The sequence below is a fragment of the Alligator sinensis genome, unplaced genomic scaffold, assembly GCF_000455745.1.
Source record: "Alligator sinensis unplaced genomic scaffold, ASM45574v1 scaffold1149_1, whole genome shotgun sequence".
Classification (NCBI taxonomy): domain Eukaryota; kingdom Metazoa; phylum Chordata; order Crocodylia; family Alligatoridae; genus Alligator; species Alligator sinensis.
The window spans coordinates 20840-35491 of record NW_005843138.1 but is presented as its reverse complement, the minus strand read 5'-3'; the positions used below and the strand labels follow the sequence as shown (position 1 = coordinate 35491).

Genomic DNA, 14652 nt, shown 5'->3' with positions numbered 1-14652 from the left:
TCCTCTGTCTATGCCTTTCCATATAGACTTTAATTACATGATCACATACCAGTTCTTAACTGCTACAATATGATTGCATTCAATGTTTCTACAATTTTAGATACATGTAGAAGCAATGAGACCTGTGAACTACTATTTGTATGCCAAACATACCATTCAAGTCATTTAATTCATTTATATGGAAAAGACATAGTAAGGCAGGTTTTACACAACATGCTTCAGAGCAATAGTAAACATTTGCCAACAAATAGTAGGTTCTAGTTAAATTAGATTCAGAAGTTACTGTTTCACTCCATAAATGGCATCACTAGAAGATAACAGTGTGCGTGTGAGTGAGGATATATATAGCTCAGTATTTAGCTGCCACTTCTTCTGCCTTTGCCTAACATGCTGTACTGATAAATAGAAAGAAAATTTCTGAATGAATCAGGGGCTCTTCAGAGGAACAGGGCATTACATAGGGTTAAGCTGTAAACTGTTCAAATGTGTACCCTGGAGAGAAGGAAAACTACATCATTCTCCTTTAATTCCTGTTAGCTTTACACTGACATAACTCCATCTATAATAGAAAATGTAGTCCTGATTTACTAATGTGAAAGCACAATAATCTGAATCACTAAAAAAATAGAAGTACCTTAATGATACAAGAATTGAATATTACATAATACTTTACCCATGTCTGTAAGTTTAATAGAATAGTATGAAGTAATATAATTGGAAAAAATGTATGGGTGAAATACTGGTTTCATTGTGGCCAATGGGAATTGTGATACAGACTTCAGCAAGCCAGGATTTTACCCTTATGCTCAACCTATATGATGCATCAACATTCATATACAGAAGAGGACAAAGTTAATGTTGAGTATGCATTTAACCTTGGCTTTTCATGACTTTGGAGTGATTTACTGTGCAGCACTAACATCCTCCTAACATTGCTTTTATTATTGGAATAGCCTCTGGCTTTTTAAATAAAATGAAAAATACTACTCCATAATGCAGCTCTATTTGTCTAAGCATTATTGGAAGCTTAATCTTACACACCTTGAGATCTGTAAGATAGTTCCTGGTCTTCTGCATTTACTTCTAGACTGTCACTTTGCAATACATCCTAAGTAAGGGGCAGTATGTTACACAAATAGCACCTACAAACAAGGTGGTGAGAACATAGTTCCAGTTCTGAGAATATATTCTTCACAGAAACTAGGGTTCTTTTTGGAGGACAGCCTTATTCAATGTACAACTACAGTATATAACAAACTATGAAGCTAAATTTGCCACATGTAAATAATGTAGCACTGTGAGATACACTGACTACTACAGTAAGAACTCCATATAGAATGTTCTCAGCAAATGCAGTGTGGGAACAGCACTGAATCAAATCCAAGTTTCACAATAATATCCACAGAAACTTCTTATCCAACCCAAATTTCAATTTTCTACCACTAGCTGCAAAAATGGCTGAATAATTTCAAGTTAAACATTTAAATACAGAATAATGTTAGCCCCCAAAGTGAACTTTTAAATAACCCATACCATTAATAATATTTGAATGGAAACTATTATGCAATTAACTATAGTCCACATGAAAGATCCTTCTATAATATGGAATAACTGGAATACAATCATCACATCTCCCCTCATCCTCCTCCTTTAAGAGCTCAACTATGTAAAGTGCTAAGCAATTAAACATGTAGATACTGTTAACATATTAGCAGGTTCTCCTGTGACTTCACTGGGGTTATTCATGGGCCTAAAGCAACCTGAAGCATCAAGCTTCCGTTCTACAAACACCTACAGTATGAAGAATCTTGACATGAACAGGACTGACCACATCAGCAAAATCCCTCATATTCTTAAGTAGTTGCATCAATGAGCTCCAAATCATTTTCCCTGGAACCTGTTACTTGTACATTATAGTATAAAACGTATAATTTTTTTTGCCAAAAATAATCACATTCTTGCAAGCTGTTAGGCTCCTAAAATTTAGCCAAAAAACAAACTACTCATATTAATTTGTATTAATTGGTATTTCTCTAATTTAGCCAAAAAACTAACTACTTTTATTAATTTGTATTAATTGGTATTTCTCAATAAGGAACACATTGGAAAACAAGTATTTTTTCAGTAAAACAGTATAAGCAGTAATAAACAATCTAAGCATTTATTTGTAGGGTTACCAATGGAACCATATTGCATGCCAGCACAAAACAGTGAATCAGCTTAAGCTGTGGATACTTGCCACTGAAGGGGCCTATAAAGGAGACTTTTGAGACACCCTGATATGGAGCTCACTTTGTATTGGTGCCCACCATAGTATAGGTGCAACCTGAGGGCCATCTTACAGTATGCTGGCCAGGGTGCCAGCATGCCAGGCAGAGAATATCAGAGCACAGTAATAGTTTATAATACAGAAATACATCTTTCTTGTAGTCACTAGCCTATTTCCTTCTGCTTGATTCTTACACCTCTTGACATTAGTGATGCAGAAATAGATATTTAGACTGTAAGCAATGAGAAACAAGGACTTGGTTTTTATTAATTACATTTCCCTTTCACTTTTTATAAAGAACTATGTAAAGTTATGTTGCCCTATAGGTATGTGCTAACATATATTATTTATAATAGTGATCTTTATCTTTATTATTAATTACTAGATATATTAAATTCAATAATGTTAGGCACTGATGATCTCATCTCTTTATAGAAATGATAACTAAAATATATAGCTCTTACAAACTGCATAAAGAATCAAGTATATAGTGTGCTAGTACAGCAAGGTGATCCACAATTCTTGTATTTAATAAATAAAAATAAAAGTGCACGCTTTGCCCCTTCCTGGCTTACTTCGGCCAAAGTCATAAAATAGCAATTCAAATTCACAAGTCACAGCACATACTGCATTTGAAAAACAGGCATCTGCACCTTTCAAATGTTGATCAAATCCCCTACCTTTCCTACATAGAGAGGGTCTGTACCCATGTATTCCTCCAGCACAAAGAACTGATTCCACACCCAGCTGCGCTTGGTTCTCGGCCTCCCTGATTGAAAGTAGGGCTTTGACCTGGACCTTGAAAGTTCTGCTTGATTCATCCCAGAAAGACACAGGAAAAGAGCTATTATCTGCAAAAAATGGCAGAACTCCACTCTGCCCAACTTCATCTTTTCTTTTTTCCCTGTGTAAGAAAAAACCTTGACAAGAAAACGGGCACAATTCCAGTTGGCTCAGTAGCTCTAGCCTCTGGCAGGGTGTCAGCTGGGAGTCCAGAGATAATAATTTGTAGAGTGTTCGATTGGAAGAGGTCACCACTGCTGAATAGCCTTCACCAGAGAAATGGTATAATAGGTACCTATCAGGAAAAAGACAAGAACTTGTTGTCAGAAAGTTAAAAAAAACCCAAATATCCTTAGCAGCTTTCAGATGGTACATCTATCTTAGCTCTTAAAATAACTTTTCTTAGTAGTAGTAGTAAAATTGAGCATATACAATAATTCTTTGACATTCTAGATTGTCTTCCTTTGATTATTTTAATAGGCCCTACAGATCTGTCTTTATAATTATGAAGTCAGATTTGTCTCGAATGTTCTCTTGATTTGTTCAGTTTTCCCAACACAAAATATTCAGCCTAGTCTCTTTCTCCCTCCAACTGTTTCATGTTTACTAACTTGATTTTTTTCTTTCCTCAGTTAATTTTACTTATCATTATTAGGACATAAGAGCAAATCAACAACAAACAGGGATTTATACCAATGGAAAGGACATATGCTCAATTGAATCTCTTCCATGTAATAGAAATGTGAAATTAAGTAGTGTAAAGTGAATCAGAACAATTTGATTGATTCTAAGTATATCAGATGTTTTGATGTGTTCTGATCTGAACCTGATCAGATAAAAAGCCCAAGAGTTTCCACGTTCATTTTTTTTCACATTTCAAAACCAAATGTCAGGCATGATATGAAGCGTGTTAGACTAGAGTATGCGTATATCTGCCGAAAGGTCAGAAAATAATTTGATTTTATATGTTCAAGACAATGTTGGTAGGAGCCTGAGTGAATCTTCAGTAATAACAGACAGTCACTGTCTTGTTGTGTACCTTCTCTTTTTCACTTTCAAAATTCTTATTTAGAAGTTTGTACAATTTAAGATAAATGATTCCAACAAAATCCCTCAAAATATTATTTTAAACATTTTAAGATACTCTGCCTTGGTGCTATCAGAACAGATATAGTGTTTTGGGTTTTGTAAAGATGTTTAGTCTCCCATTTCTTTTAAAAATATGCAATTGTTTGAGACAGGGTGATGAGTGGGCCTTATGTTGCAGAGAGATCATGTATGCATGAATTCTATATAAGGAACCCCTCCTGCAGTAAAGCTTACTCTTTGTTATCATACCAAAAACTGAGACAAGGTACCTTAAGAAAGTGTCAAATAAAAAAGTGGAGATAAAAATGAATTACAAAGTACTCAGAGACAATACGACCTGGAAGAAATAAGACTTAACTTTGTATATGCGTTATTAAAATGAATGGACTAGCTATTATATCGTTCATACAGAAAATGCTTTAAATTTCATATGCTACTAGCCATCTTTATTAAAACTGAGTGAAATACTATTTCTGGTAGTTCTTGGAAGCTTTTTGTTGTGTAATTTCTATATATCACTCTGCCAAAGGTATCTAGAGGGTGAAACAAAACAAATAAAAAGCACTTCTGATTACAGGCTTCATTTAATGCCTTTTTATAGTAATCCCTTCTGTGGTACTGCTTTGCAGCAGAAAGGCTCTGCTTAAATACTGATGGGATAAACCAAAAACCCACTGAGTGTGTTCACTAAGCAGCAGCAATTTGAAAGCCTTCCTATATAAAAAGCCATTGCCCAGCTGAAAGCAAAGTGAAGAAAAGTAGCAAATTCTTACATAATGGCCATGATTTTTCAAACGCTACAGTTCCAAAGCACTTCTGGAACATGGATCAAAATTCCCTCCATAGAGATTAACAATAAATTTGGCAATTTCTGATGACATACTAGGGTACAATATATATATTTAAATGTATATAAATATTTTTATATATTTAATTGTTATTCCTGAAAAGCCATAGCTCAAGTTTGCTGTAAGTCTTGAATTGAGATGTAGGCTGATAAAAAAAAATATAACTACAGAAAAAACAAAACAACAGATGAAGCTGTTTTTTTACTGAGTGACAACCTCCCCACATCATCCTTCAGTTTCACGTAAGCAATGGTTGTCTGGAGAATTAGAGAAGAGATTGTGCGCGCCCCCTTTAGGTGCCTTAACATCTCTGTTACACCACATTAGTTAAAAGGCATGTGATATTGATAAACCGTCGGTTTATTTCAAAGAAGCAGCTGCTGTTATTTAACACAGATAAAAATATGAAAGGGATTTTTATAAGAAAGTTCAGTAAAACATTTACAATGTGTTAAAGTTTCTCCACTAAGCACCTTGAAATGTCTTGCTCTGAGCAGACATTTAGAACTTGGAATTGCTGTAACCTTTATCTGGGACAATATTTTCTGATGTCCTTTTGTTTACACATGAAGGAAAGTATGAAAACTGCCATATGAATTGTCATGGTCCCTAACTACATGCTACAAAACAGAACTAAAAAACATGCCCAAAATACCATCCAAAACATGGCCCATATGCTAAGCAGCACAACCTGATGAAGGGCAGAAAACTTGTGCCCTTTGGAAGGAATCATTGCTATTTACCCATTCTCAAATAATGTTATCACAATGTCTTAATATTCCAATCATTTTTATTCAGTTAAGTGCCAACACACTCTTTTTTTCCCAAATGGATTGCTAACTCCCTTTACTCATAATAGATGTTATTTTAGCAGAACTAATTCTCTAGATTTTTTTTTTTTTGTCCTTTCAGGATGCTTAATATTTCAGTGTGATAATTCCTAAAAAGAAGGAATCGATGTCTAGGGTGTAATAATTTCAGCTTTCTTGCAGAACAGAAATCATTCATTAAAATGTAATTGATAATATGTCTCATTCTTATGTATGATTATACATACAGTACTGTATATGGCTAAGTAGGTGCAGGCGTTCAAAAAAGCGCAAGGCAACATCAATCAAGCTTATATGGGTTTTTGTAGTGACATGGGTTAGATTGGGAGCTAACAGAACACGTTTCCTCCCCTGGTTGTGGGGTGAGCAGGCACGCAGACTGTCTGAACTGGCTAAAGCCAGCAGGTTGGGAGCACTCCTGCAACCCGCTCAGCAGGCCCTATGGCTCCTCTGGGCTGTTAGAAACTGCTGAGCACAGCCGAGTACATGGGTCACCCCTGACTGGCTGCCAGACACAAGTGAGCACGCCCCACAAACCTCTGCCATCACTGCAGACTCTGCCCTATGCCAAGCCCTAAGCTTCTAGAAAAGCTCCAAAATAGGTCACCATGGCAGGCCCCCCACTGCCACCAGTCACACTGCCAGATTTGTCATGATGACCTGTTCTGGGGATCTCCTGATAACCTAGGGCTGGACACAGGGGAGGGTCCACGGTGATGGCAGGGGGTTGGAAGTGTGCCTGCCCATTCCTAGCAGCCTATCAAGGGTGATTGGCTGCTCTGTAAAAGGAGCATTGGGCCCTTGGAGCTCCAGCAGCAGCAGCAGCCAGCAGCACGTTGCACCTGGCATCCTGGGAGTCTCATGCCAGGCAGTGGGGAAAGGGTGGGCTCCTCAATCTCTGGTTTCTGATGGGCTCAGCCCTTCACTTGGTGGAGCCCCCCTGTTCCCACCACCTGATATGAATCAGGGTCACACTGTAGCCGCCAGAAACCATCCTTCCTCCAAGTAGTAACTGAGCATATTTTAAAGCATTTCACCAATAAAATTTAAATGCAGTTTATCCACAAATACTCAGATGAATACTTATCACTTCCTACTTTCTAACATATGAACATGTCACACAACGTAAAAATGAATGTGAGTGTTAAAATAAATTCATTATGAATCAGTTATCTTTATTTTCCACTCATTTGCACTGCATTACTGGACAGCATGTGCTATAGACAAAAATGTAGTCATTAACACAGTTAAATTAATGGTAGAGAATATTTTACAGATGCTTTGTGTATGATACTATTTGTTCCATAATTTTGCAGGGCCATGGGGGTCCCTGGCTGGGTGTATAGGTGCCAGGGTTGGGCTCATGTGGGTCTGTGCCTGAGTCCTGGGCTTCTCTTGGGCTCAGTGTCAGGTCGGTGTGTACATCATGGGGTGCTTTGTGACAGGTTGGGAGAGCACAGCCCAGGGGCACGGGTGCCCAGGGGCCAGGGCTCATGCAGAGACACAGATGCCTCCTTTCCCCCTGTTGTCCCAACACCTCTCCCACCCACCCCAACTCCTGAGGCTGATAGCTGACTGGAAGCAGGAGGCAGGGCTGAGATTGTGCTTGCTGGCTTAGCTTTGACAGCCCAGGGGGAAGGACCTGCTGGGTGCTCAGCTGGAGCAGCTAAGTGCAAGGCAAGTGCTAGCATGTTTCTCTGCAAGGGAGGTTAATGGGGGAGGGGGAGCACAAAGGAACCTGGGATGCCAGCAGACAGCAACCTAACGCGAGTCAATAGATCTAGTACAGAAGGTCAATGCACCAGTCTAACCTAAATCAATTAAGTTTAAATGCACATCAATCCAGGTCTCAGACTGGGTTCTGCCATTTTTAGACCAGTCTGTGTGCACTAAGCTTCTGTTCTATTATAGGTTTAGAGCAGTTTTTGATCACTTATACTGGTTTATGTGTAATGTCTATACCTGGCCTATATCTACCTCTTCCTATACATATCCTATCTGGGACCATGGCACTCTACATGGCAATTGTCATACTTTCCGTCAAGTGTAAAAGAAAATGTGTGTGTGCAAGCGCACACACGTTTGAGGAGGAACTCTTACTTTAGGGTCCCTTACTGCATGAAAGTCTATAAGTAGCTTTCCAGCTTCAATGGAGCTAAATGGCATTTTTTTTCCTCACCAAGACATGAATTTAGGGTTTTGTATTTCACACGCAACAACAGACTCCTCAAGCATGGAGGGGACTATATATGAAATGTAGCTCTACCTTCTAATCCAGGTATTCTTTGTTTTATCTGTTGTTGCAGGATGGGGTCTAAAGTAAAAAAGTCACTGGTTCTTAATTATTGTTGATTTTGTGTTTTAATGTACATATTCTGAATAAAGTTCCTTCTTCGGCACAATTCAAGGCACACATCACTGGGAACAACATGGATGCAGATGGAACCAATGTAAGTTTAATATCTAACCTAACTGAACCTTCTTATCAGGTATTCAGACATGCAGTTGTTATCAGTTTTGTCCACTCCAGGTTTCGGATGCGAATGTATGTCTTCAAACTGTGGATACACAAAATGAGGTTGGATTTAAAAAAACAAACCACAAAAAAAAAAAAACAGGCCATTTTTTTAAATTAAATTAAACTTTTTCATGCTTTAAAGCACTATAGTTGTCTCCCAGAAGAACTCAGCCTTACATTTACTTTGTGCAGAGCTCCATGGTCTGACAAAAATGCCAAATTTTAATTAAAACAAACCATCTGTAATCCAAGAGTTATATTCTGTGATCGGGGTCTTTAATATTTCCTTTTGCCAGTGATACATCTAAAAAGGCTGAACAGTTTTCTTTAAGGAATGAGCCATGAGAATCAGAAAAATCCATACCAAGTGACTACTGAACCTCTGCTGAATCGTGTTTGTGTTCTTATGCAGACATTTCACTGGTTGGTCTATAAAACATCATAGTATGAAAAACTACAGTCTAAAAAAATCTTGCTATTGAGAAGATACTGTAAAGTCCATATTTCTTTCATCTGCTATTTGGGTATTGAACGGTGTTTAAACCAGTCTGCCAGGCAAGGAGTTTTAGAGAGCACTTTTAAACTGGGGAATGACAGACTTCTATTTCACCAAAAACATCTTCTAGTGGCAGAGGAGTGAATATTATAAATTGTCTCCCAGAGGTAATCCTAAATTGAAAGAATTTGGACCCAGATTCAGATCGTCATCTGTTACAAATCAACAGAGTTGCATAGTTTCAAGCAACTAGGCCAGGTTACACCAGCTGTAGATATGGTAACGTCAACAACAAATATACAACTTCTCTCATATTGTTTGCTTCTCGCCTTGTCCATGGTGAACCATATTTTTTCTTCTCCACCTTTCTAGACAGTCAACTGTAAGTCTTCATTTTGCTTGCCTTCTCTAATCCAAGATGTATCCCTTGGTTCCTTCCTCTCTCTCTTCCATTTTAGAAATAAAACTTAACTTCTTTTTTTTGCCACAGGCCTCTGCTTGCATATTGCTCTTACTGTCAGTTTAGTCCATAAACCTTCTTTTCCCCCTCTATCGACCTATACAACTTTACCTCATTTTCTTTGTCCTTCACATCCCAAAACACACTTCATAATCTCCTTTCTCTGTAAATTCTACTAGGCTGAGAAACTGTAGTTTTCTGCAGTCTTATATTCCTCTGTTGGACAATGGAATTGGCCTCCCACACAGCTGAAAACAAACTTTTTTTTTTTTAACTTGAGTCATACCATTTATACTTCATTTTCCCTTCTCTTACCTATACAGCTTTCCTCAAACGGCTTTAGCTTCTCAGTACCAAGGCAGTCCCCCAGTAGTTAACCCTGATCTTCTCTGTCCCCAGAAGCATCACTTAAAATAGTGTCCAGACAATACCAATCAGTAAGTCATGCCCCAGAAGGGTCAACAGTGAAAAGTTATCCCTTACTTTTCTCACTCCATTTCAATCATTCAATAAAGTAACACCCCTCTGTTACTGCTGCCACTGGATCTTGAACCATGATCCCACGAATGCAGTAGACTCAGCAGGTTAGCCCCTTGATAGCTGAACACCTATGACTAAAATATTTATGTTTTGCCATTCTATTTTATAATACCAGTTGGAAATGATATTACTTTCTGTGCAAAAAGAAAACTCCCCTTTCAGTAGCTGCAGGTCATAACAGTGTCACACATGGCTGCATTATCATAGGACTCTCTTTACAGTCACATTAAGTCTGTGCTTGTTTAGAGAAGTAAGTTTTGGTGAGAGAACAACTCTAAACAAATTACAATTTAGATTGCAGTGGCTGGCTTTCACCTTTCTTCTCCAAAAGGGAGTGTTTCATTGAACAAGAAAGATTGAGACCCCTCCATGAAGCGAGAGTCTCCGCAAGTCAAGGCAGCATGATCAAACTCATTAATTCCCTGTGCCAGATGACATTACAACTACAGACCACAACCTCCTGCCGCTAACTGGCCTAAATATTCACACGGGAGCTCTGTAAATGGAGTGCACATCCTGTAGTCTGCATCTGGTTATCAAACAAGAAACTAACACTGCTCCCAGCATATGGCACTGTTACACTAAACTAGCTCCAATACCCTCTGACTCAAGTGAAAGGACCCAACAAGGCAACAGAAAAAAACAATAAGGAGACTTTAATAAATGACAAGGTTTCACACAATGCATACAGAAACCAAGGTGACAGTTATTCAGTCTTGCACAATACCCTGGAACTGATTATGTGACAGTACATAGCTGAATTTTTAAGCAGGTTTTTTTTTTTTAATCCTTGTAATTTTCTCCATATGAAAGTAGCTTTACCACCTTGCAACATTAAATGACATAGATCTAAGTGGAAAGGCTTATGCTAATTTGATCAGTTTAAGTAGTTCTCTGAAAATAAACGCTGGCAATATTTTTATATCTATATTTTTATAGTTATACAATACAACTAGGTGAATTTCAGCAACACCATTAACTCTGACTTTTGCATCCCCGTGTAAGTTGTGCAATTTTATAAAATACATAGAGGAAGAAATTACTTTGTGGTAGTTCCCTGCAGAACCTCTGAATCCCCAGTGGAGGCACTCCTGCATAAGTGCTCATAGTTAAGCACGGTGTGACTAGCAGGGGTTGTAACCACCATATATTTTATGTACCCTCCCTCTGATGGAATTAACTGATTCTTTATTGCCACAGAAAAGCAACACCCAGCAGTGACATGAAAGCACACATGAACAAACTGTGCATGATAAACTACAGCACATTAGACAGCTCAGGAATTAGATCCAATGAAGACGGTCCTGCATTATCAGGTTCTGAATGCAATGATGAAAGACAGGCAATATGGAAACTTATTAGCAAAGTACACTAACAAACTAGCTCCTGACTAGTAAATTTATTAGCAAATCACTTAACAATGAAAATAGCCAACTCCCAATTTTTATTTCAAAGAGGAAGCAATTTGTGTGTTGAGTACCTTTAGGAAAAACCACAGCAATGCTTGCTTAATAAAGTAGGAGCTTGACTCATGGCAAAGCATCATGGGGTTTTATATTAATGATGGTTTTCTCAAGTCTTTAGTGCCTGACAGTTAAGAAGATTAAACATATGTATACAACATGAATGTATAAAAAGTTGTATGCACACTGCATTGTATGTGAATGATAAACAGAAGCCTAGACTTCACCTGCATCCCTTTCTGCTCATCAGACACAGTCAATTCAAGGATAAACTGCAGTTATACACATGCTTTACAATTACCCTTTTATACAGAAGGGTAAAAGCGCTTTGCTATTAAATCAATAAAAGGAGACTTAAGAATTGTGAGGCTGTCAGCTGATTGTTAACACAGTCCTAATGACCTATAGCAGCCTTTCATTACAATAATATCTCACATTATAAGAGCTCAATGCCCTCTGATTAAAACTTCAGAAAACCTTAATAGTGTTTTTGCAGGAAAATGGTCAGTATTACTAATGATTGTTTTTTCTTCATATTAACTGGCACGTGCTTCTAATGTACAGGAGCAGATGAGAGTATTACTTTTGATATTTACCTAATACTCCTGGCAGTTTTTCCCCTAAGTTAAGATCTCAGCCAAAGGCATGAGATTTTTCTTTTAACACAGAAAGTTGTTAGAGTCAGCACTAAGCTCTTTTTCTGTTCCCCCCACGCTTTTGCTGTGGATTGTATTTTTACTTTTTATTTTATTTCATCTTTCTTTAATATCCCTAAAAACAAAAGACTGTATAGGTTAGATCCCCTGATAGTTGCAGGTTGGAAAAGCTAGAAAATCTGAACAAGGACTTTAAACAGGAGGTCACATTTGGTTCCTAGATACATTTTTCAAAGGTAGGAACTGCACAGTTAAACCACGTTAGTTTTAATGAGGCATACACATATTATTGCTAAACACCCAAACCTCACTGCTGTCATCTTTTAAACTGTCATGATGTTGCTAATAGCCTGCCAGCATGATCTTTCCTAATTAATCTTTACCTGCTGACCTGTTGTTTGTACACTCAAAAGCTTTAATCTAGGCAGTAGCCAAAGCAAGCTACAGTAATATAAGTTTCCTGCTATTAATTTAGCCTATTCATATGCCTCTCATTACCTTATTCTAAGTGCCTTATTTTACACCTCCCCCCCTTTCTTTTTGCTCAACTCTTTGTATCTGTATACAAAGAGTATGTGTATATGTATTACAGGACAGAGAAAAAGAGAATGTATAGAAGAATGTGTACCTAGCTAGCCATTAATAAAGAGAATGCAATAATATACCTCCCCTGCTAACTTCAAAGCATCTGGCAGAGGAAAAAAATATTAACCATCATAAAATCTGAAAAAAGTAAATTTGTCTGCCCCTCATGACCAAAATGATGCTCTTCAAGAGACTGGCATTTATAATAGCCTAGCTATGGTTTTCTTTTTTTCCCCCTTCACCCGCCCCCCCACCCGCCATCCCTTTACCCAGAAAGGAATTTATTTTCTACAGCGCTTTATGATCGCCTACTTTTGCTTGAAAAATGGCAGGGCAGTATGTCTCGTTAGAGAGACAATAAAGTATATGCTGCCCTTTCAAGTCTGCTTTAACTTGAGAAGTTATCTATCAAGGAGATTTTTTTTCCGCTTGCAATAGAAAAGGATTAAAGTATCAACATGTCAATGTGCAGAATGAGAAAGCTTCACTAACTTAAAGCTCCCCCAGCCCTGAACCTCAACCTTTTTTTTTCCAGGAGAGTCCTCTCTAGCAGAACCCTGACTCACCTGAACTCCATCATCCCTTAAAACTGTAGGAAGAGCTGATCTTTATACAAAAAGGGCTGTGTTTCTCTGTTTAACAACTTGAAGCCTGAGGATGAAGACTATGTAATACTTACCAGCAGAGCACAGAGTCTATTCTAGGAAAGCAGGACGTGTGTGCGTATGTGTGTATGTGTATGGATGGGAGGGGGTCACTATCAAACAGCCAAACACTGCAGAGCAAACCTTACCAGCTGAATACTAATTAAAAAAATAAGCCCTCATCAGTCCCCATGTTTGCAAACTGTAAAACATCCCTGATGCTAGGGGGAAACAAAGAAAACACACACACACACACACACACACACACACAAACCCAACTTTGGAGGATTTTTCTTAGCCTCGATATTCTACAGTGTGGATGCTCCAGGTTTGGGTCAATCAGAGACAGATACTTCAGTTCTGCAGAAACTGAAGAGAAAAACACTTCCTCCTTCCTAAATTTCTGCAGAAATGCATGGTCCTCCCCGCACCACCACCAGGCTCTATGTGAAAACAGAGGGATGCTCTTGTGATGTTCTTATTAAGCCTCATCATGACTATTCCTGACTGTCTCTGCAGGCACATCTGGCGTGCGTGTTTTTGAAAGCTTTTCCCAAACATACTGATCTACGTCTCACATGCATACTCACACTCTCTCTCACACATGCACATACACTCCCGCTCCCTCTCCCATGTACACACACATATACAGTCTCACATACACACAGCATGTGTGTATGTCTCTCCTTCACACAAGCTCTCTCTGTCATATACATTCTCTCTCTTTCATATACATACACATAATGTGTATGTGGGGGAGGTCTCCACCATCACTCTCTCACACCCGTGCGCGCGCGCGCGCACACACACACACACACACACACACACACTGGGTGTATGTCTATCTCCATCACTCTCTCTCTCTTGCACGCGCGCGCACACACACACACACAGAGGCTCTCTCTCTCTCTCCATCACAGACATACACACACAGTGTGTTTGTGCATCTCCAACACTCTCTCTGTCTCTTTCCATCACACAGACATGTGCACGCACACACACACACACTGTGTGTATATCTCTATCACTCAGTCTCTCTCTCACACACACAGTCTCTCCATCTCTCTCCATCACACACACACACTGTGCATGTGCGGGAGTAATCTGCATTACTCTCTGTTTCTTGCGTGCACACACACACAAACATACCGCCTCTCTCTCCCTCCACCACAGACTCACTGTATCTCCAGCACTCATTCTCTCTCTCTCTCTTACACACACACACACACACACAATCTCTGTCTCTCTCCATCGCATAGCCATACACAGTGTGTGTGCATCTCCATCCCTCTCTCTCTCACACACACACACACACACACACTCTCTCTCTCTCTCTCTCTCCCCCATCACACGGACATACACACAGTGCTGTGTGTTGTGCACCTCCATCGCTCTCCCCTTGCTCAGGCGATGCTGCCCCGAGTCCCCCATGCACCCAGCGGGAGCCTCCAATGCGCTGCAAACTTCGGAC

General features: G+C 39.0%; 1 protein-coding gene across 1 annotated transcript in view; it reads right to left on the bottom strand.

Moving 5' to 3' along the window:
- LOC102388489 (cadherin-7) overlaps positions 1-3211 on the bottom strand; it is a 111703-nt gene extending 108492 nt beyond the window's left edge. The window contains exon 1 of the mRNA XM_006037542.2: positions 2950-3211. Coding sequence (XP_006037604.1) covers positions 2950-3159 — 210 coding nt within the window. The 5' untranslated portion in view covers positions 3160-3211. The remainder of the gene's footprint in view (positions 1-2949) is intronic.
- Positions 3212-14652: the final 11441 nt, after the last annotated feature.